The sequence below is a fragment of the Mobula hypostoma genome, chromosome 14, assembly GCF_963921235.1.
Source record: "Mobula hypostoma chromosome 14, sMobHyp1.1, whole genome shotgun sequence".
Taxonomy (NCBI): domain Eukaryota; kingdom Metazoa; phylum Chordata; class Chondrichthyes; order Myliobatiformes; family Myliobatidae; genus Mobula; species Mobula hypostoma.
Window position 1 is genome coordinate 62,481,667 of NC_086110.1, and position 23,080 is coordinate 62,504,746.

A 23,080-nucleotide genomic window follows, 5' to 3' on the forward strand; every position below is an offset into this window, starting at 1 on the left:
ATTGAGTGGCAATAGTGTAGATGATCTATCCCACCTTCTTTCCACTGGTGTATCACTTGCAATTTGCAGTTATGAACTCTCAGCTTTGGTAACTATCCTGAGGGAGGTAGGTAATTGCACGTAGAACGTTGAAAGAAACACTAACCTTGACCCTGAGTTTGCAGGAGCAAGGCATCTTTGGCCTGCTCTTTGGTTAGAATTCTCTTTTTGCCCTTCAGGTTTGAAATGTTTCAAATGTTTTCTACTCTGGATAGTTGGAAGATGGAGTACAGCATTGGTTCTTAAACGTAAAGAGAAGCCACAGATGCTGGAGATCTTGAGCAACACACAGAAAGTGATGGAGGAGCTGAACTGGGTCAGGCAGCGTCTATGGAAAGGAATAAAGAGTTGACATTTCGGGCTGAGACCTTTCATCGAGACTGGAAAGGAAGGGAGAAGAAGCCAGAATAAGATGCAAGCTTGTATTCTTTCCTTCACCCCACCTTCTTATTCTGGCTTCTTTCTCCTTCTGTTCCAGTCTTGATGAAGTGTCTTTTGGAGAAGAGGAGTTCGGTGGGTAATACCGTTCCGGCTGACCGGAAGTGCACTGAGAGTGGTAAGTGTAAAGGAGTTCAGTGCTTACTGTTCTGGCTAACAATGGATGGTGCAATCCGGGGTATATTATGATCAAGGAACGTGTTTGCAGACTGGATATTGAACTTTTTGCTGTTGGACTTCGGCCACATTCCACCGTGATACAACACTTGGTGGCACGGGAGGTCGTTCCTGCCTGTGGCCATCGATCGTGCAGCTCCTCCCGTGGAGGGTCAGACACCCTGAGCCAATAGTCTGGTCCTGGACTTATTTTCCATCTGGCATAGTTTGCATTTTGGTGTTTGATTGTTGGGGTTTTTTGTATTGCTATATTTACGCTCTGTTCTTGGTTGGTGCGGCTGTGACAAAACCAAATTTCCCTCGGGATTAATAAAGTATATCTATCTATCTATTGACCTGAATCATCAACTGTTCATTCCTCTCCATATATGCCTGACCTCTGGTTCTTAAACACCGGGCCAACAATCTGTCTCTTTAAGGATCATGAAAGACACTATAAAGTAGAAAAGCAAAGCTGGAGCTAAATTAGATGAAAAAGAGAGATGGAAAGAAAGATTGAAAGAGAGAGAAAGAGGAAGTAAAAAAATGTGAAATACTTGAAAAATAAATGTGTGTTCTGGACAGTTTGCGACCCATGGTGATGAAAATCCATACTTGAAATGGTTGCCTTTTCTGGATCAGACAGGTCGGGTAGATGTGCATGAGTGTTGACTCATTAAAATAGCTACTACATTAAGTAATGACTCCGACATTCCGTTGTGGGCTTAAATCATTTCAACAACACAAATACTGTATAACAGTTTCTCAACTTGAGGTGGTTGATCCTTTTTTTGAGTTTAATGGGAACACAGGCTATTTTTTCCTTGCCGCAAATTGCCAGACGACTTACACACTAATAAAAGCATGTGCATTAAACTCTCCATTATTATCTCAGCACATTCTTTACTGTCATGTTTTTGAGGAAACAGCACCCCATACTACAATACTTAAATGAACTGTGAGCTACTGTAGTGAATTAAATCAAAACGAGTTGACTATTATTAAATGGACAATAAATTTAAAAAAGTATTTGCTGGTGCAGGTAACAATTCATTAATCTTTGTGGTGATGATTGGTAAAAATAGCATTAATAACTATGTTGTAATCTTTCATCCATGACTGAGAGAGTCATGAACAAAGGTTCATACTATAGAGTAGGAGGGCAATCATTTAAAATTGTGGTGTTTTGAAATTTCTTCTCTCAGAAGGTAGTGAATCTCTGGAATTCTAAACTCCTGAAAGTGTTGAAGGCCAGATTGCTAGAATTATTTGAGACAGAGATAGATAAAATATTTGAAAGTTTGAAGAATTAAGGGCTGAAGGGAACTGGCACAGAAGAAGAGTTCCAGTGTAAATTAGTTATGATCATATTAAATGGCAGGAACTGAGGGGCTTGTTCATATTTTTCTATGATCATCCATTTGTGTGTTTAAGATGCATCTTGATGGCAAACAGATGTATCTAACAAATGCCTTTGTTATTTACACTGAAGATTGTGGATACATTAAACTACTTTAGAGTCATAGAGCACTACAACATAGTTCGTGCTGACCTGTTTTACTGCTTCACCCCATTAATCTATACCCAGACCATAACCCTCCAAACTCCTCACATTCATATACTTATCCAAACTTCCCCTCACTATTTCAATTGAACCTGCATCCACCACTTCCACAGGCAGTTCGTTCCACACTAGCGCCACTTTCTGATTCAAGATGTTCTTCCTCAGATTCCCCTGAAATATTTCACCTTTTACCCTAAACCTATGACTTCTGGTTCTAATTTCACCCAACCTGAGGGGAAAAAGCCTGCATGTATTTACCCAATCTATCCCCCTCATATGTTTGTATACCCTTATCAAATCTCCCTTCATTCTGCTTTTGTCAGCAGATTTCTGTCCTTATGAACTAACTGGTTTTCAAACAAGAGATCTTAAAGACTTATAAGCTTTGAATTGACATGTTCTTCAGGTGTTCTGTAGAGAAATTTGAGTAAACGGTTATTCAGTATTTTCTATGCTCATTGTAGGAGCCATGCATTTGTTTTCTATCTGCATTGTATTCTGTGTTGTCCGTTTATTATGGTAGCTTGTCACATGGGTGGGGGTGTGGCAAAAGTAAAGCGTTAAGTTACATATTTGTGCTTTGTTCTAGGTAGTTTAGAGCTGGGGACCACTGGGTGTGATATTTTTTGCTGGGCTTAATTACATTTGAAATGATTTAACGCTACTTAACTTCACTTAAGTCAGCTTAAGTACATTTAATATCGCTAGATTTAGTTCCATAAATCTCATTGCTTCAAAATTGTATGATTTGCTAGTTGTTAATAAAGGATCAAATGCATTTCCTTGACTTTTTTGGACATTATTCTTGGATTGATAAGAGAGTGCATCATACAATATAACTTGGCGTGCCCGGTCTCTGGCAGTGGCGTGGATTGGTTTGAGATGCTGCTACACTCAGGAAGCTCCTGTTACGAATTTTTCTAATATTTCATTAAAAAGACATTTGTTAAAAGTGAGATGGAAGCCTTTGAAATAATTAAATGATGACGTTACTTTCTGTAGGAGAGCTGCCAAAGATAAATGACACTGAGCTACAAAACAGAACCACCTGGGTCCTACCGTCCTTCCTTTGGGTCCCCTCTTCCTTCCCTTTCTCCTAGTGTCCACTTTCCTCTCCTATCAGATTCTTAGTTCTTCATCCTTTGACCTTTTCCACCCACCTGGCTTCCATCTGGCATCTTCCCCCTTGTTTTTCAGTCCTGACGGAGGGCCTCAGCCTGAAACATAGACTTTTTACTCTTTTCCATTGGTGCTGCCTGGCCTGCTGAGTTCTTCCAGCATTTTGTGTGTGTTGCTTTGAATTTCCAGCACCTGCAGATTTTCTCGTGTTTGTGAGGTAACAGTGTAGACAGCATGTGTTGAAGCAAGCCTTAAAAGAAGAAGTAAATGTTTAGAGATAGATGTTTATAAGGAACTCAAGACCATAAGGTAGTCTGCATCTGTCAATAGGTTCCATACATCATGGTATTAAAATTAACTTTTGCTTATTTTATTATCATGATGTTACAGGTTGAACAATGAAAAACATCTCATGCAGTACCACAGTACCAGACCACAAAGGAAGCCGCTGTTTAAGTGGAAAACGCCAAATGGAACATTGATGCATTGTTACAGGGATCGGCAGATAATCAGTGTCAAATGTTGCTTTGGCAGCTCTGCTATGAGACATTTTACTAATAAAGTGTCACATAAATGAAAGTTGTAATTTTCATCTACTTATTTTTACCAACTATACTTAATTATGCCTTGCTTTTGTAGTTCATGATACTAGTGCCTTCGGTTTTTAGTATATTTGTAGATGTTAAATCAAAAACTAAAAAGGCTGAATGGGTCATATACTGTCACTGGAGACAATTTATATTCCAGACTGATAACCTTTCATAAGAACTGATGCAAGCTGTACAAATAAAAAGTTAACTGTTTCTCTCTATATCAATGTTGTCTGATCTACTGAGTGTTTTTTGAATTTTCTGATTTTGCTCAAAATTTCCAGCATCTATGCCATTTTGCTTTTAAGATAATAAAATTTAGTATGAATATGTGCTGAACGGTAATTGGTTGTTTGTCGGCCTTTGCGTGTAGATTTTCATTGATTCTATTGTATTTCTTTGTTACGCTGGGAATGTCTTCAGGGAAATGAATCTCAGGGCAATATACTGTGACATATACATACTTCGATAAATTCACTTCGAATTTTTGTTTAAGATTTACTTTAATGTGGAAAGTTTACGGAAAATCTTGCAACAAACTAAATTGGGTTTAGATGCATGTTTGGCTTTAGATATATCAATAAAACTAAGTGTACAGAGAAAATTTACAAGAATGTTGCTGGGACTTGAGGACCTGAGTTTATAGGGAAATGTTGAATAAGTTTGGACTTTATTTGCTGGAGTGTAGGAGAATGAGGGAAGATTTGACAGACGTATACAACGTTATGAGGGGGGAGGAAAGGGTAAATGTAAGCAGGGTTTTTTTCCACTAAGGTGGAATGAGAGTAGAACTGGAGGTCATGGGTTAAGGGTGAAAGGGCCAATGTTTAAGGGAAACATAAGGGGCAATAAGAGGTGAAACAGGGACACCACTTTTCCCTTATTAGGGAGAGAGTGAGCCTGTGGTATGTCGAATTACCAGGTGAACGAGTAGTCTTTGGGGTACTGCAAGTCTGTGTCTTTATTGATGCTTGCTGCACACTTGAGTGCTCAGTGGAGGTTGCAGATGCTTTTTGCTAGTGGGGGAGGGGGTTCGTTGCTTTGCTGCTGCTTATGCATGGGGGGAGTGGGGGGGCTTTGGGGTTCTAACGTTTAACTGTCATTCATTCTTTGGGGTAATCCTATGTTTTCATGGATGTTTGCGAAGAAATATAATTTCAGGATGTATATTGTATACATTTCTCTGACATTAAATGTACCTACTGAAACCTGTTGACTTTCTTCACTCCGAAGGTGGTATGAGTGTGGAATGAGCTGCCAGTGGAATTGGTAGATGTGGGGTTGATTTCAGCATTTAAGAGAAGTTTGGATAAATACATGAATGGGAGGCATATGAAGGGCTATGGTTCATGTATGGATCAATGGGACTAAGCAGAATAATAGTTTGGCATGGACTAGATGGGCCGAAGGGCCTGGTTCTGTGCTGTAGTGCTCTATGAGTCCATGTAAAACTATCTCCCTATTCTGTAATAGCTTGTGAATGGGTTAAGAAATTATTATAATGTAGCGGAGTACTTAACTGGAATGAATCTAAAATCGAGGTGAATTATCTTTTGGAATAAACAAATTGCTTCCTATTTCTTTAAGCTTAAAGCTGTAAATTGGGGTTAAGAGCGTGTTTAATAGATTGATATGACAACAAACATTTGTGGCAGTAGTAACAAATGAAGCTGATAGCTGGGCTAAATACTGTTTATCTATACTCTGGTCTTGCACTGTCAGATATTGTAGTCATTTTCATGCATGAGCGCAGATTGCTTTGTGATAAATGACAGGTCATTTGCTATTGGTCTCTACGAGATCACCCTCTGTATTTGGGTAATGATTGTTACAGTTTATAGTACATTTTACATAACTTAGTAGAGCAAATTGTTGGCTTTTGGGGTTAATCAGGTCTGTATTAATTTAATGTATTTTTTTTGGTCTAACAGAAAATATAGTTTGGCGTATATTGTAGCAGACATCAGCTTTGTTAGTCTAGCCCTGCATCACTGGTTCCCAGGAGGGCATGCTGTCCAGAACACCACTGATATGGCACATATTGCTTTATGTCAAATGTAATCTTGTTTTCTTCCTACACTAAATAAATCTTCAGTCCAGCTTGAAGAACATTTATGGTTATACCATAATAAAAATAAACTGTTTGCGGTAAAGTGTAGTTGACATTTATCTGCTTATTTGTGGGCTCTATTGCTGTCTACATACAACACAAAACATAATTTGTCATTTTATAAATACATTTCGACCTAAAATCCTGCCAGCATCTGTTAGCATGCGAGGATTAATGTTGTGTGCAGTTATAGCACATGACTGCATTGCCAGGAAGCAAGACTAGGCCATGACTTCTAGCTTTATCAGAAGATTAGGTTTTTGGCAGTGTGGCTAAGTGATGAGATTTATTTTTTAAGTCGACGAATAATACTAAGGAAACTGAAAACAGCATGTAAAAATGCTGCATATTTTTTTAGCTGACAGATGTTGTGAATTTGAACTGAGCAAGGTAATTTATTGTTCACTTAGCTGCATGCTGAACTTCAGAGAAACAAACTACCTTGAGCAAGCTGGTATTCTTATCACCTTTGATAAAGTAAGTGGGTTAAGGGATTGAGTGACCTCCCCTTATCACCATCTGTGCGTCTAATAAAGCAGAAAACGTCGGCAATGCTCATCTGGTCAAGCAGCATCGAGAGAGGAAGAGAATTCCGTGCTCAGGCAAATGACCTTTCGTCAGAATTGGCAAAAGGGTTAAATGTGAGATATGTTTCTTATACAGAGAATGTCTGTGATGGGAATGGAGGGGAAAGATTAAGTCAAAGCTAGGCAAAAGGGGGCGCTGAAGCTATTTAGTAAATAACAAAAGGTGGATCTGTAAGCAGTGTAAATTGGAAAATACAAATCAATGTGAAATTACCAGCAAGAAAGGGCAGGGAACAAAGAATGGAAAAGAAATGGTGTGCACTGGAACTGTGGAAAGCAAAGATTTACATTCTTGCTCATCTGAGTTTGCCAAACTCAGTGTTAAGTCTGAAATAGGCTCAGTCTGAATGTGAAGTGTTTTTTCCTTGGCAGGGGGAGGGGAATCATGGTTTGGAAAAGGGGAAAGGAGAAGAGAGGAAGCAGGAAACACCAGAGGGATGTTGGTCTTTGTAGAAACAGTATGGGGAGACAGGAGGTAGAGGGGTCAGAGTCAGAGTGGATTAGAGTGACAGGTTCTGCTTCTGCAGCAATTTGTTTTTTGATTTGCTCATTCTATGGTAAGCCCCTCATGTTTGGCAATTGGTACTAGCCAGGATCGTGGAAAATTACAGCTTGGAAGGTCATCATGGTGTTTGTATTTGGAAATGGAAAGACAGACGAGTTGGTTGCTCTCCAATCCCTTCTCCCCTAGTGCTGCAGATTCTTTCATCTACAGTACTGTGCAAAAATTTTTAGGTATATATATACACATATATGAAAGAGTCCTTGAAATTGAGTCTGTAGGTTGCCGAACGAAGTTATCTACTTAAGGTGAGTGAAGTTATCCTCTCTGGTTCAGGAGTCTGATGGTTGTTGGGCGATAACTGTTCCTGAACCTGGTGGTGTGGGATCTAGTTAGTAGAACAAGGATGGTGGCAGTACCAGTTTTTAATGAATCTCACAGGCAGAGTATATGTGCAGTCACTACTTTGTGAATTTAATTCTACCAGTTATGGGTTAATTTCAAGGAAAGAGATTTATTAAATTAGCTTGTGTTTGTAATCAAGACTGTGATTTTCAATTATCAAAATATTATCTATTTTGACATTGGAGACAAGCTGGTTGTGGATTATAGCTAAATTTGAAATATTTTTATGTTCTGTGAAGAGAGAAAGTTTAAACAACTAGGTGTAGTGTAGCTCACAAGTCTGCAGATGCTGGAAATCCAAAGCAGCATACAAAATGCTGGAGGAATTCAGCAGGTCGGGCAATAGTCCTGAAGAAGGGACTTGGCCTGAAATGTCAACTGTTTTTTCATTTCCATAGATGCTGCCTGACCTGCTGAGTTCCTCCAGCCCTTTGGGTATGTAGAGTAGCTCCTGTTTGCAAGATGATAACCCTTGGTATTTAATTAAGTTAGAATGCTTTTGTCACTGTAAACTCATCTATAGCAGACTAGTCGTGTCGACACCAACAGCAAGGGATGGTGACTCTTATACCAAAGTGTACATGATTGTAGTATGTAGTACATTGTATTCTTGATCTCTCAATATATATCATGATGGCCCTTGAACTTTATCTGTCAGCCTGCTCTGCACTTTCTTTCTAACTGTTACTGTATATTCTGCATTCTGTTTCTTTTCACTTTTGTACCTCCTCAAAACACTTATTTCTGGAATGATCTATCTGAATGCAAGCAAATAAAAGCTTTTCACTGTATCTCAGTACATGTGACAATGATAAACCAATTACTGATTAGTATCTTTGTTGTGCTTTGCATACGTCACTGAGGACTAGTCTGACTTCTCATGGCTCATTGTTTAACAGTTCTTGACATTATTGAATACCGTAAAATTTGTGTAATGTGAAACTAACAGAGAAATGGACCCTCTGCCTGGTTTCAAACATTATTCCCACATATATATCTACAGAATAATGTTTTGCTGCTGAGATTTCAGTATGTGATAGGTTTAATTTTCATCTGGTGTGTGTTTTAATTATGATTTAAAAGTTACATAAGTAGGATTAAATGCAGTAAACAGGAAAGTGAGTACAATTTTTATGTTGGCATGTTTAATTAGAACTATTAAATTGTGTTAATTAACCCCTTGCAGTGACACTCCCTGTATTTGCAAATTTCCTCCATTGAAGCAATGCTCTATGGAATGTGATAAAGGCAGTGGAGTTGAGAAATATTGACATGCAATAGGAAGAAGGGACATTTTTTTCTAGTAATATTTACCCTCGGTAACTGTTTTATTTATGCATTCGATAGCTCAGTATTTGTTTGGAGGTATATTCTTGGCTAATTTTTACAATGATCATGATGTGATGTGGGCTAAATGTAGACTTGATCTATGGTTCGGGCACTCTTTCCACACAAAATTAAGATTTAAGATTAGTTTTATTTGTCACATATACATTGAAACATACAGTGAAATGAATCAGTTGCATCAACGGCCAATGTAGCCCATAGCCTGCAAGTGTCCCAGTGCTTCTGGCACTGATATAGCATGTCCACAACTTACTAACCCTCACCCATACTGTATGACTTTGGGATGTGGGAGCAAACTGGAACATCTGGAGAAAACACATGCTGTCACGGGAAGAACACACTAAGCGGTGGGAAATGAACACTGATCACTGGCGCTATAATAGTGTTACGTCAACCACTTCACTACTGTGCCGTCCCACATTTATATAACAATAAAAATTGATAGAAATGCTTTGCTTTGTCCTCTTTGATAATGGTATTTTCAGCTGTTTATGAGGTATAAATTACCATGCTGACTGTGTAAAATATTTTCTGACTGCACTGTAGAGTAATTAATTGCATCTGGTAAGTTTGAAAACTTGTCAAAGATAATTCCTTTTGACACGGATCACAGTGCACATCTCAAAGAGTTAATATCAGATAAGAAATTATTATAACTGAGCATCACCCTAAATATAAAACTTATTTTGATGAGAAATTTTATATTATTCTTTTTAACAGAATAACTGAAATTGTTGCTGGTCAATCACATCAGTAATATTTTTGCTGCCCAGGACACACAGTCTAAAATGTTTGACCAGCTTTTAAAATTTTTAAGATTGTTGTTTCCTTGCATTGTAATTCTTTGCTCCAGGGAGATTAGAGACGGGGTTCCCAACCTTTTTTATGCCATGGACCCCTCCCATTAACTGAGGGGTCTATTGATCCCAAGTTGGGAACTCCTGGACTAGAGGGTCTAGAATCTCAATTTTCATGGCACAGAAGGATACCATTCAGACCATGGACAAACCATTCACTTTCCTACAGCCATGAAAGTCAATTTCTCTCAAGTGCCTTATGGACTCTATTTCACTATTAGAGGCAGGAGCTCCAGACTGTAACTTGCATAAAAATAAGTTTTCTTGAATCCCCTGGTCTCTTCTGCCCTTCAGTTAGCAATGTCACCCCTGTTCTTGAGACACCTGCTAAAGTGAACAACTTTTCTCTGGGTTGTTCTATTTAAGTCTGACCTGATTTAGCATACCACCTTAAATTTCTTCTCAACCTTCTTTACTGCAAGAATGTAAAAAAGATAATACGGGAGTAAGCCACTCGACTCCGTAGGTTTGTCTGTCATTCAGGGGAAGAAATGGGTACGGGGACTGGTCAGGTAATGGGGAAGGTGTAGGTTTGAATGAACTGCAGAACAGGCTTGAAAGATGGTATGGCATAGCTGCCCACCTATTTGCAACAGATGAAGTTGATTTAATTGTGACTCACAAGTACATGTGTGCACAGGAGCAATGAAAAACTTACTTGCAGCAGCATCACAGGTACATGGCATCAGAAACACAACATTCACATGGAAAACATAAACAATGTCTAGGGTTGGAAGGTCTCTGATTATGCTGGTTGCTTTACTGAGGCAACAGGAAGTGTAGACGGAGTCCATCGATGGGAGGCTGATGTTGTGGTGTGCTAAGCTGTAGCTATAATTCTCTGTGATTTCTCGTGGACACGTGCAGATCATTTGCCATTACAAGCCGTGATCTATCCTGATAAGATCCTTTCTCTGGTGCATCAATAAAAATCAGTGAGGGTCGAAGGGAAAATACCAAATTTCTTCGGCTTTCTGAGAAAGTAGAGGCACTGGTGAGCTTTCTAGGTCATGGCATCACTTAGTTGGACCAGGGCATGCTATTGCTGATGTTTACTTTCAGGAACTTGAAGCTCTCAACCCTATTTTGACTTTTGTATTATTGATGTAAACAGTTGCATGTGAAAGGTAAGATAGCATGGTGTGAATGCTGGGGTCTTTGGTGATTAGATGTTAACCTTCTAAAGGAAGAACTTCATGTAGATACTGTCAATGGTTAGTGGGATGAGCCTGTGATGTATTGGGCTTAGTCCACTATTCTGCAGCTTCTTGTGTTCCTGGACATTTAAGCAGCCATACTAGACCATGTTGCAACAAGTCAGGATGCTTTCAACATTACATTTGTAGAGTATTTTGGTGGAGAATTCGTTAGCATGCCAAACCTCCTTAATCTTCAAAGAAAGTAAACATGTTTGCACACTTTAACCATTTTATCCATTTTTGGGCACTTTTTTTTGGATTTCAGATGAATGGAACAAAATATCTTTAACAGTGTTAAATAAATTATTTGTAGGAATGAAATAGTTAACATAATCTTCATTTTTTTGTGATTGATTTTGAAATTATCATTCTTTCTGTTTTCATCCCTGTCACTTTCTGCTCTTTCTTGGTAGTTTAGGTGAAATTAGGAATCAAAGTTCAAAGTAAATTTATTATTAAAATACACATATGTCACTATATACAACTCTGAGATTCATTTTCTTGAGGGCATTCACAGTAACTACAAGAAACACAATAGAATCGATTAAAGACGGCAGCCAACAGGATGGACATCAACCAATGTGTAAACAAAACAACAAAATGTGCAAATACAAAAACAAATATAATAATAAATAAATAGATGAATAAATAAACAAACAAACAATGAATATTGAGAATATGAGATGAAGAGTTCTTGAAAGTGATCCTAAATAGCAGCTTTGTGCTTTTGGATGTACAACATTTTTAACCCAGCTACTACTATTGTACTCTGGGCATAGTTTCTACATCCACAAGATCATTAATAATGGATTTAAGATTTATGACAGGATAAAATCATGTCAAAGCTTTTAGCAAGAATGTAAATCAGTTTTCACTTACAGAAATAATTTTTTCCCTTTGAAGAAAAGCTTTGTTAAAAAGATTTTTATGGCTCAATGGAAAATGCTAGTATTTATGAATAAAAAAGTGCTCAATGATTGAATAAACTATATCTACTATGGACTCTTAACACCATTCTCCCTACTTTTTATGAACCATCTTTTTATGAACATCCATAATGTAATCCATTTAAGGAAGAATGCATTGCATGTTGTGGTTCAGAAAAGCTTTTAAGAGTAGTTGTTTTGTTTTGTGTTAACTTTCCTAAGTGCATGCTCCCTTCTGCTGTGTTACACGTCAAATGTGTATTTACACAGCAGTTCACAATTCAGATTGCTAGAATTACTTTGGCAAATTGCCTTGAACTCAAATAACTCAACTGGTAGTCTCAAGATAAGATTGGAGTGGTGTGAAATGAGTAAATTACCTACCAAAAAAAACTTTATAAATGGAGTCAGCGAAAACACAAAACTTGTAATTTACAACTGCCAAACGGCTTCATCAGACTTGTCATCTCAACAGCTCAGAGTTATCAGCACTTTATTTCATGAGCTGTAGAGTGAGTTTGGGCCATTTCACTTGTTTTAGTTGTTTTTTTCTTGTCATTGAAAATGCACTTTGTCAATAATTTGTTATAGAGGCCAGCCCATATAAGGTACTCTGATTTTCAATATTTGGATGAGGGTTGGCTATTTTTCATGATTTGTAAACTTGTCCATTTGTGTTTTATTTTAGCATAAAGCTAAGATAGAAGCCATGATTCTGGACCTGTCTTCCCTCCAAAGTGTCCAGCAGTTTGCCGAAGCCTTCAAGGCTAGGGACCTGTAAGTTGCATTCAAAAACTTTTACTTAACTGATACTGTCTGGTAAGGGAGGGGGAGGGGGGTCCACTGCACAGGATTGAAGTAAGCAGCAGAGAATTGTAAACTCAGTCAGCTCCCGCATGGGCACTAGCCTCCATAGTATCCAGGACGTCTTCAAGGAGCGATGTCTCAAAGAGATGGCATCCAGCATTAAGCACTCCTATCACCCTGGTCATGCCTTGTTCTCATTGCTACCATCAGGAAGAAGGTACAGAAGGTAAAAACTCAAGAACAGCTTCTTCCCCTCTGCTATCCGAATTCTGAATGGCCACTGAACCCATGAACACTACCTTACTACTTTTTAATTTCTATTTTTGCAGTACTTGTTTAACTATTTTATATATATACTTACTGTAATTCAGTTTTTCTCTATTATTATGTATTGCATTGCACTGCTGCCATAAAGTTAACAAATTTCACGACATATGTCAGTGATATTCAACCTGATTCTGATTCTGATTTCTGTTTTTGTTTAAAATAAAAAAGATTGCTATTCTGGCAGCAATAACTCCACTTATGATTCATGCTCGAGTGACTTTTATCACAACCAGCTTTATTAGACTAACTGATGTGGTTTTCCTTTTAAATGAAATAAAATAATTTATTACCTCTGTGAACACAAATCCTTCCATTTGGTTACATTTATCCTGACTCTCAATCTGAATTTGAAGGAGGTTTATAATCTGTAGATTAGACTTTGGTGAATCCCCTCAAAATACATGTAAAAACACTGAAAGAACATGTTGAGTTGAAGTCTCATTTTTTTTGATCGACTGACATCTTTAAGGTTTTTGTGTGTTCTGGAAGCTTCGTTTTTAGTCCTAGTTTTATTTAAGACAGTTGCGAATTCCATTACCTAGTGATGATGTATAGCTATTCTTTCTCTCTTTTGCTGTGAGGTTAAAATCAGTAAAAGGATTATTGCCTTGAATTTACTTTTACAATTATCTTAATGTGTAGTATATCATATATTTTGTAGATGGATGTATTAATCTTATCCTTTATCCAATCCCATCAAATCCCATCAAATTTCCTTCTAGTTGACAAATTTCACTTGATAGAACACATTTTATAAATAAGAAACAAAATTCTAGAGAAATTCGGTGGGTCATGCAGTGTCTATGGAGGAAGCAACAAAGTCTGACTTCTTCCCTTCCTTTCCAATCCTGATTGAAGAGTCTTGGCCCAAGATGTTGACTGTTTACTCTTTTCCATAGATGTGGCCTGGCCTGCTGAGTTCTTCCAGCATTTTGTGTGTATTGCTTTGGGTTTCCAGGGTCAGCAAGTTTTCTCATGTTTGTGATCTATGGAGGAAAATTTTGGGTCGATATCCTTCATTTGGACAGCAGATGAAAGGTCTCAACCTTAAACATTGTGTGTCCATTTCCCTCCATAGATGCTACCCGATTTACTGAGCGCCATGAGTATTTTGTGTATTGCTCTTGACTTCAGCACTTGCAGTCTTTTTATCCAGATTTTGTAGGTGTTAGGAAATGCTTAGATTGGAAGATTTATTTCTGATTCTTGGTGCTTTGACCAAATGCTGCTTTCTTCTATTTGGATGGATCAGTACAACAGAATGTATGGATCTAGTCCTAACAGCAAACATTGCATTGAAATGCAAACATTGCTTTCTACTTCATAGTAAAACATACATGGCTTGTGTATTAGAGTCATAGAACACACAACACAGAAAATGGCCTTTCAGCCCATCTGGTTGAGCTGAACTATTATCCTGCCTAGCCCCATTGACTTGCACCCAGACCATAGCCTTCCATACCCCTCCCATCCATGTACTTATCCAAATTATGTGTTTGCTTTTAAATGAAGTGTCCTGTGATCAATTATTTTCCATGAAAATAGAACAAGAACAGGTCTTTAGCCCACAGTGTCTGCACTAAACATGTTGTGAAATGAAATTAAATCTCTACTGTCTGAACATGACTCATATTTCTCAATTACCTGTCACTGAAGAGTATTTCAGTCACAAACAAGAGAAAACCTGCAGATGCTGGGAATTCAAGCAACACACACAAAATGCTGGAGGAACTCAGCAGGCCAGGCAGCATCTATGGAAGAGTACAATCCTGCTGAAGAGTCTTGGCCCGAAACATCAACTGTACCTTTTTCCATAGATGCCGCCAGTCCTGCTGAGTTCCTCCAGCATTTTGTGTGTGTTGACTGAAGAGTATTTCTTCCAATCTCTGGAACCGCTGGAATGGGTTACATATCTGAAACCAGGAGAAAGGGTTGTGCAGTGATGGTTCCAGGGGTGATTAGTATTAGCTTTAAAATTTTGGAAGATAAAAATATACTTGGGTGTGTCCCATTGAATCAGATCCTACTAAAAACTATGACATAAAGACTATAAGTGGCAAAGTTTCGTGGGGTGGTGAGGGGTGCGGGGTGTGGAATTTGCCTTAAATTTTAAAAGGTAGTGAATGAATATTTCTGGCCATGTCACTGAGCTTCTTTACACAATTGATACCCAAAAATTCCACATATTGTTCAAATTGCAAGTGCAGAATTAACCCAGTATGTGACTCAGATACTAAATCCAGTGGAGGCTGTATCTCATTGTTCCTAATTTAATAAATGTTTGCATGTACACTCTGTTGGGATGGTTGGATAGATTATTTAAAATAAAATAAACCACAAAATAATAGGCCAAGACCACTCTGTGATTGCAAGTTGCACTGCCAAATATGCACAGTTTACGTTAGTTAAATCAACATTCACAAGTGGAGTGTCTGGCTTACATCCTTTGGTTATGTAAAAGGAACATGAGACAAAAGAATTTGTTTTGGAATTAAATGGAAATTTGAAATTCATGTTAAAACAGTAATGTTTTCGTTTCAGTAATTGCAAGTAAGTACATTTGAAAACTTAACCTGGTTCTTAAAATCTAAAAACAAGATTCTGCAGATGGTGGAAATCCAGAAGAACATACATAATATGCTGGAGGAACTCATTAGGTCAGGTAGCATAAGTGGAAAGGAATAAACAGTCGATGTTTTGGGCTGAAACCCTTCATGATGAGGCCCGATGAAGAATTTCGGCCCCGAGTATTCCCCTCCACAGATGCTGCCTGACCTGATGAGTTCCTCCAGCACTTTTTTGTGGTACAGTTTGAGTTTTTTTAAATATAATATGTATACATCTTGTTGCTCAAACAAAAACAACCATCGTGGGAGAACACCCCCCCCCCACAGATAACGTACCAAACTGTTCCAGTTATGTGACAAGTTGTTAGTGTTTTTTCAAGTATCCTCAGCTAATAACGATTCATGTGAAGTAGGCATTTATGCTAGAATGCTAAAAATCATCTTTAGAGGAATGCTGTGAGTGCATCTATTGTTGTCCCTCATACCTAGCTCTCTCGTTTTTCCTTTATATATGTAAAATTATGTTAACTTACAATAATAAGAAAATGGTTTTAATAGAGATTTTGAATTTGCTGAAAAAATTGGTCCTTTCACCTCAGTACATATTGCAGCAAGAGAAGCAAACTCATTTTTATTTTATTAGGACAGGAGATTCTGCAGATGCTGGAGATCCAGATAACATATACAAATGCTGGTGGAACTCAGCAGGTCAGGTAGCATCTATGGAAAGGAATAAAGACTCGACATTTCACACTCGACCCTTCAACGGGACCTTGGCCCAAAATGTCAACTCTTTATTCCTTTCCATAGATGCTGCCTGACCTGCTGAGTTCCTCCAGCATTTTGTGTGTTACTCATTTTTTTTTTAATACTCATCTTATCAAAATTTAGAAGCTGCAGGATGCATTACTAAGATTAACCCAGGGAAAACCCTCAAGTGGCTTGAGTCAAATCTTGAACAAAGAATGATGATAGTTATTGGGTGTTAATCATCCCATTTCCAGTATATTACTGTAGAACTGCCATATGAAAATGCCTTAGACCCAGCCAGATTTTGTAGCTTGATCATTCGCACTTCTTCATTTTTAAGATAATTGAGAAATGTATCACTCTATTTGCACCTACCCAGATATTGACCCAGTTGATGCCACCATATAGGAAGGACTGAATAATGTTTGGGCTTGAGCTCATAAGTAGTAAGTAATGTTACTAGTGCACGATTTTCAGGCAGTAGCCAATTGAATAGAGTTACATCTGCATTTCTGGCACTGAGACATCCATGTACTGGGGAATTCCCACAACCGATGATCTCACCTTAAGGACTCTTTGTCTTGTTATTTCATGTTCTAGTTATTTATTACTATTTATTTATATTTGCATTTGCATTTGATCCTGTTTATAATCATTGTTCTATAGATTTGCTAAGTATGCCCGCAGGAAAAAGAAATCAGGGTTGTATGTGGTGACATGTACGTACTCTGATAATAAATTTTACTTTAAACTTTGAACTTCGAGCAGAAACTCAACTGGACCAGCTACACAAAACTGCAGACAAGAGGTGGTCAGAAACAGGCAATTCACTGCCAAGTGACTCGCTTTCTTGTTTGCTCAGTATCTACAAAGAAGAATTTAGTTGATTAATGAAATAATCTCCACTTCCCTGGATGAATACAACAACAAACATGTTCAAAATGAACTTGGAAAACCAGCAGGCCAGGCAGGTCCCATTCCCATTCTGATATGTCTGTCCACGGCCTCCTCTACTGTAAAGATGAAGCCACACTCAGGCTGGAGGAACAACACCTTATATTCCGTCTGGGTAGCCTCCAACCTGCTGGCATGAACATTGACTTCTCAAACTTCCGCTAATGCCCCTCCTCCCCTTCTTACCCCAATCCTTATTTATTTATTTAATTTCCCCCTCCCCTTTTTTTCTTCCTCTCTTTTTTCTCCCTCTGTCCCTCTCACTGTAACTCCTTGCCTGCTCTCTAACTTCTTCTGGGCTCCCCTTCCCCTTTCTCTCACCCTAGGCCTCCCATCCCATGATCCTCTCCCTTCTCCAGCCTTGTATCCCTTTTGCCAATCAACTTTCCAATTCTTAGCTCCATCCCTCCCCCTCCTGTCTTCTCCTATCATTTCGGATCTCCCCCTCCCCCTCCCACTTTCAAATCTCTTACTATCTCTTCTTTCAGTTAATCCTGACGAAGCGTCTCAGCCCGAAACGTCGACTGTACCTCTTCCTATGGATGCTGCCTGGCCTACTGTGTTCCACTGGCATTTTGTGTGTGTTGCTTGAATTTACAGCATCTGCAGATTTCCTCGTGTCCACTATCCACTTGATTGGCCTCTTGCTCTTCACATACTTGTAAGAATGCCTTGGGGCTTTCTTTAATCCTGCTCACCAAGGCCTTCTCATGGCCCCTTCTGGCTCTCCTAATTTCATTCTTAAACTCCTTCCTGCTAGCCTTATAACCTTCTAGATCTCTATCGTTACCTAGTTTTTTGAAACTTTCGTAAGCTTTTCTTTTCTTCTTGACTAGGTTTTCAACAGCCTTTGTACACCACGGTTCCTGTACCCTACCATCCTTTCCCTGTCTCATTGGGACATACCTAGGCAGAATGCCACGCAAATATCCTTTGAACATTTGCCACATTTCTGCCGTACATTTCCCTGAGTACATCTGTTCCCAGTTTATGCTTCCAAGTTCCAGCCTGATAGCTTCATCTTTCCCCTTACTCCAATTAAATGCTTTCCTAACTTGTCTGTTCCTATCCCTCTCCAATGCTATGATAAAGGAGATAGAATTGTGATCACTATCTCCAAAATGCTCTCCCACTGAGAGATCTGACACCTGACCAGGTTCATTTCCCAGTTCCAGATCAAGTACAGCTTCTTCTCTTGTAGGCTTATTTACATACTGTGTCAGGAAACCTTTTGACAAACTCCATCCCATCTCAACCCCTTGCTCTAGGGAGATGCAATCAATATTTGGGAAATTAAAGTCTCCCACCACTCCAATCCTGTTATTATTACACCCCTCCAGAATCTGTCTCCCTAGCTGCTCCTCGATATCCCTGTTTCTATTGCGTGGTCTATGAAAAACATCCAGTCAAGTTATTGACCCCTGCCTGTTCTTAACTTCCACCCACAGAGACTCAGTAGACAATCTCTCCATGACTTCCTCCTTTTCTGCAGCCGTGACACTATCTCTGATCAGCAGTGCCACGCCCCCTCCTCTTTTGCCTTCCCTCCCTGTCTTTTCTGAAGCATCTAAAACCTGGCACTCGAAGTAACCATTCCTGCTCGTGAGCCATCCAAGTCTCTGTAATGGCCACAATATCATAGCTCTGATCCATGCTCTAAGCTTATCCATGTTGTTCATGATGCTTCTTGCATTAAAATAGACATATCTCAAACCATTGGTCTGATGCATCCTTTCTCTGTCTCCAAGCTTTCTCTATATATGAGCCAACTGCCCCTTCCTCTCTGTCTTCAGTTCAGTTTCCACTCTCCAGCAATTCCAGTTTAAACTCTTCCCAATAGCCCTAGCAAGCCTCCCTGCCAGGATGTTGGTCCTCCTTGGATTTGAGTGCAACCCATCCATTTTGTACAGGTCACACCTGCCCCAAAAGAGGTCCCAATGATCCAGAAATCTGAATCCCTGCCCCCTGCTCCAATCCCTGAACCACGAATTTATCCTCCGCCTCACTCTATTCCTATACTCACTGGCACGTGGCACAGGCAGTAATTCCGAGTTTACTACCTTTGAGGTCCTGCTTCTCAACCCTAACTCCCTGTTCTCTGTTTTCAGGACCTCCTCCCTTTTCCTACCTATGTCATTGGTGGCAATATGTACCATAACCTCCGGCTGTTCACCTTCCCACTTCAGGATATCGTGGACATGATCAGAAACATCCCGGACCCCGGCACCTGGGAGGCAAACTACCATTCGTGTTTCTTTCCTGTGTCCACAGAATCGCCTGTCTGACCCCCTAACTATAGAGTTCCCTATTACTGCTGCCTTCTTCCTTTCCCTACCCTTCTGAGCCACAGGGCCAGACTCTGTGCCAGAGGCACGGCCACTGTTGCTTCCCCCAGGTAGGCCGTCATCCCCAACAGTACTCAAACTGAAGTACTTATTGCTAAGGAGTACAGCCACAGGGGTACCCTCTCGTATCTGACTCTTGCCCTTCCCTCCCCTGACTGTTACCTGCTTATCTGTCTCCCAAGGCCCTGGCGTGACTACTTGCCTATAGCTCCTCTCTATCACCTCCTCACTTGCCCTGACCAGGCGAAGGTCATTGAGCTGCATCTCCAGTTCCCTAACCCGGTCCCTAAGGAACTGCAGCTCAACACACCTGGTGCAGATGTGGCCGTCCGGGAGGCTGTGAGTCTCCCAGACTTCCCACATCTGACATGCAGTACAGAACACTGGCCTGACAGACATACTCCCTGTTTCTGTTCTTCACAAAACCTCGCCTCGACCCGTTATCGCCAAAGCCCGAGTGAGCCAAAGCCCTACCACCCTGCCTCAGATCACTCCGTTGATGACCGCTCCGCTAGGCAGTGTCTCCCTTTTATGCCTGAAACCTCCCCTGCTATCTAACTCACGATTGGTACTCGGTTATAGCCGCTGATAGGCCACGTAGAATGGATAAACACTGTCGAAGCTCCCTTTTTAAATAACTGCCGCCGACCTTTGAGAAATCCCTCTTGGTGAAGCTCTGTTGATGCCGCTGATAGGCCACGTACAATGGACTAGCGCTCTCGCTTAGTATCTCCACAATCTCTTCAGACGCCTTTCAGAACCCTGGCATGTAGTCCATCTGGTCCAGGTGACTTATCTACCTTCAGACTTTTCAGCTTCACCCGAATTAATTTCATATGGCAGTAAGTTGTAATCAGACTTCTTCTCATGAGACGGACTTGTGACCTAGACCATTTTGATACGTAGGCTCTTTGACTGAATAGCAGCAACAGGAGCGTTTGAACAACTGGTGCAAGATACTGGAAAGACTGAGAAAAGAGCAAGCATGAGGGAAAAAAGAAAGAATCTTTCATACAGTACCTTCCACAAACTTAATACATCCCAAAAGATCTCAAATAAACTTCTCTTGAAGTGTACTTAACTGGTGTTACACAGGAGAGTTCCTAATATTGATGGAGATTAAAGTTTAGCTTATGTGTCACATGTACATTGAAAATGTAGTGAAATATGTCATTTCTGTCAAATCAAATCAGCAAGGATTGTACTGGGTGGTCATTAAGTGTCGCCACACTTCTGGAATCAACACAGCATGCCCATAACCTACTAAGCCTAACCTGTGCATCTTTGGAATGTGGGAGGAAACACATGTGGTCACAGAGAGAATGTATAAATTCCTTTCAGGCAGTGATGAGAATTGAACCTCAATCATTGATTGCTAGCTGGCACTGTAAAGTGATATGCTTATCCCTATGTTACTGTACCATTTAGGGTTTACAGTTGAAAAGTAACTGAGTAGATGTCTGTTTCTCTTTGATGAAAGTTGTGGGATCTCTGTTTGGGATGACACACAAGTGCCTTGGTTTAAACCGGCACGCTCACTCACTGCCCTCTCACTACAGGACCTTTAAAATTGTAGTGGTGCTGCTTTGGAATGCTAGAATAAGTGGAAGTAGACTTAAACCCACAACCTTTGTAAATGGAGGCATTGTGCTGCCACTGAGCCTGAAAATTAGAATTCAGATAGGAAATAAAACAAAATACACCATACGTTCTCATCATGTGGAAAGTCAGAAGCTTGTAATTCATTAGAATGTAATTTTAATAACCAGCGCACTAAATATAGACTGTCTTTTGCCAAAGAATAAGATACAGTACATTCAAATTTTAATTCCTCTACTTTGTTATATGTTCTGTTTTTTTAGATTTTGCTGAGTAGATGATTTAAACTGGCTGTCAGTGAAAGACTAAAAAATGATGGACATGTAATTTCTATTGCTTTACAATTTTGAGCTGCTGTTTTGAACAGAGTTTGTCAGTTGACCCAGGCAGACCAATTCTTGGCTGAATAGTTTATCGGGATGTCAATGTAATAGAACTCTCTCATTGTACAACAGTCTTTCAGTGTAATGCACTCTGGTAAACCACATGATGCTTGTATGTTGAAGGCTGATTTACTGACTGTCACTGAACTCTAGACTCAGATAAACAGTTGGCTTGGACTTCATCCGAAACCCTTAAGTTAATGTAAATAATCAAGGTCTTTTAATGCAAATTATGTAATTAAGTTTCTGTTGTCACTGATGCTTGTTTATGCAAGTTGCATCTTTTTGAGGAAGTCTGGGTGATTACTAACAACAGAAACCTATCCCTTCTCTCTTCTATTCCCCATTCTGGCCTCTGACATCTTCTTCTCACCTGCCTTTCACCTCTGCTTGATGCCCTTCCTTCTTCCTTTTCTCCTATGGTACACTGTCCTCTCCTACCAGATTCCTTCTTCTCCAGCCCTTTTACCTTTCCCACCCACCTGACTTCACCTGTCACCTTCCAGCTATTCTCCTTTCCCTCTCCCTTCCCCTCCAACTTTTTATTCTGACGTCTTCCACCTTCCTTTCCGGCCCTAAAGAAGGGTATCAACCCGAAACATCGATTCTTTATTCGTTTCAATAGATGCTTCCTGACTTGCTGAGGTCCTCTAACATCTTTTGCATGTTGCAAATAGAAAATGCTGGAAAATCACACCAGCTCAAATAGCTTCTGGAGTAAAAAGTACAGCAAACATTTTGAGTTTACGACCCTTCATCAGAATATTTATATTGTTACTTAAACTTATTTTGGTTATTTTTCAGGCCTTGTGTATATTTTTTCATTGATTCTTTGTTCTACTCTGAATCCTGAGACTGGTGGGTGCGTGGAATGCACTGCCAACGAAGGTGGTAGAGGCAGATACAATAGTGTCTTTTAAGAGACTCTTAGATGGGTACATAGAGCTTAGAAAAGTAGAGGGCTATGCAGTAGGGAAAATCTAGGCAGCTTCTTGAGTAGGTTACATAGTCGGCACAACATTGTGGGCTAAAGGTCCTGTAAATTTTCTATGTTTCTTTATTTACCCATATGAAAATGAATCTCGGAGCAGTATATTGTGATCTACACATATTTAGATAATGAAGTTACTTTGAACTTTGGTATTGATGTGTTTTTATGCTCTAACAATTATTTCATCCTCCTTCGCATTCATGTGCTGAAGAATAGCAGCAAACAGTCTTAAGCGCAGTATCTTAATAAATTTATTATTATCTTGCCAATTAAGTAGTGTACTGATGAACACGAAACAAAATAGTTTTGTTCTCCTGTGCTGTCTGCTTCCATTAGTTGATGGAATATTTTTAAGTTTGCATAGAAAGTTGAGTGTCAACATGAACAATAATTTCACTTCAGAAGACCGGAACCATTTTGAGCAGTTTGTGCCCTGATCACTGATTGCATCTACTGCAGTTTCGAGCATAATTTTCTGTCAGATTGTCCTGATTGCTAGAACTACTCCTTTCCATCTC

At 39.5% G+C, this 23,080-nt stretch overlaps 1 protein-coding gene across 6 annotated transcripts in view; it reads left to right on the forward strand.

Moving 5' to 3' along the window:
- Window positions 1-23,080, forward strand: part of wwox (WW domain containing oxidoreductase) — a 1,184,285-nt gene that overhangs the window by 341,008 nt on the left and 820,197 nt on the right. For all 6 annotated transcript variants that reach the window (XM_063067209.1, XM_063067210.1, XM_063067215.1 and 3 more), the window contains exon 6: window positions 12,528-12,616. In XM_063067209.1, coding sequence (XP_062923279.1) covers window positions 12,528-12,616 — 89 coding nt within the window. The remainder of the gene's footprint in view (window positions 1-12,527; window positions 12,617-23,080) is intronic.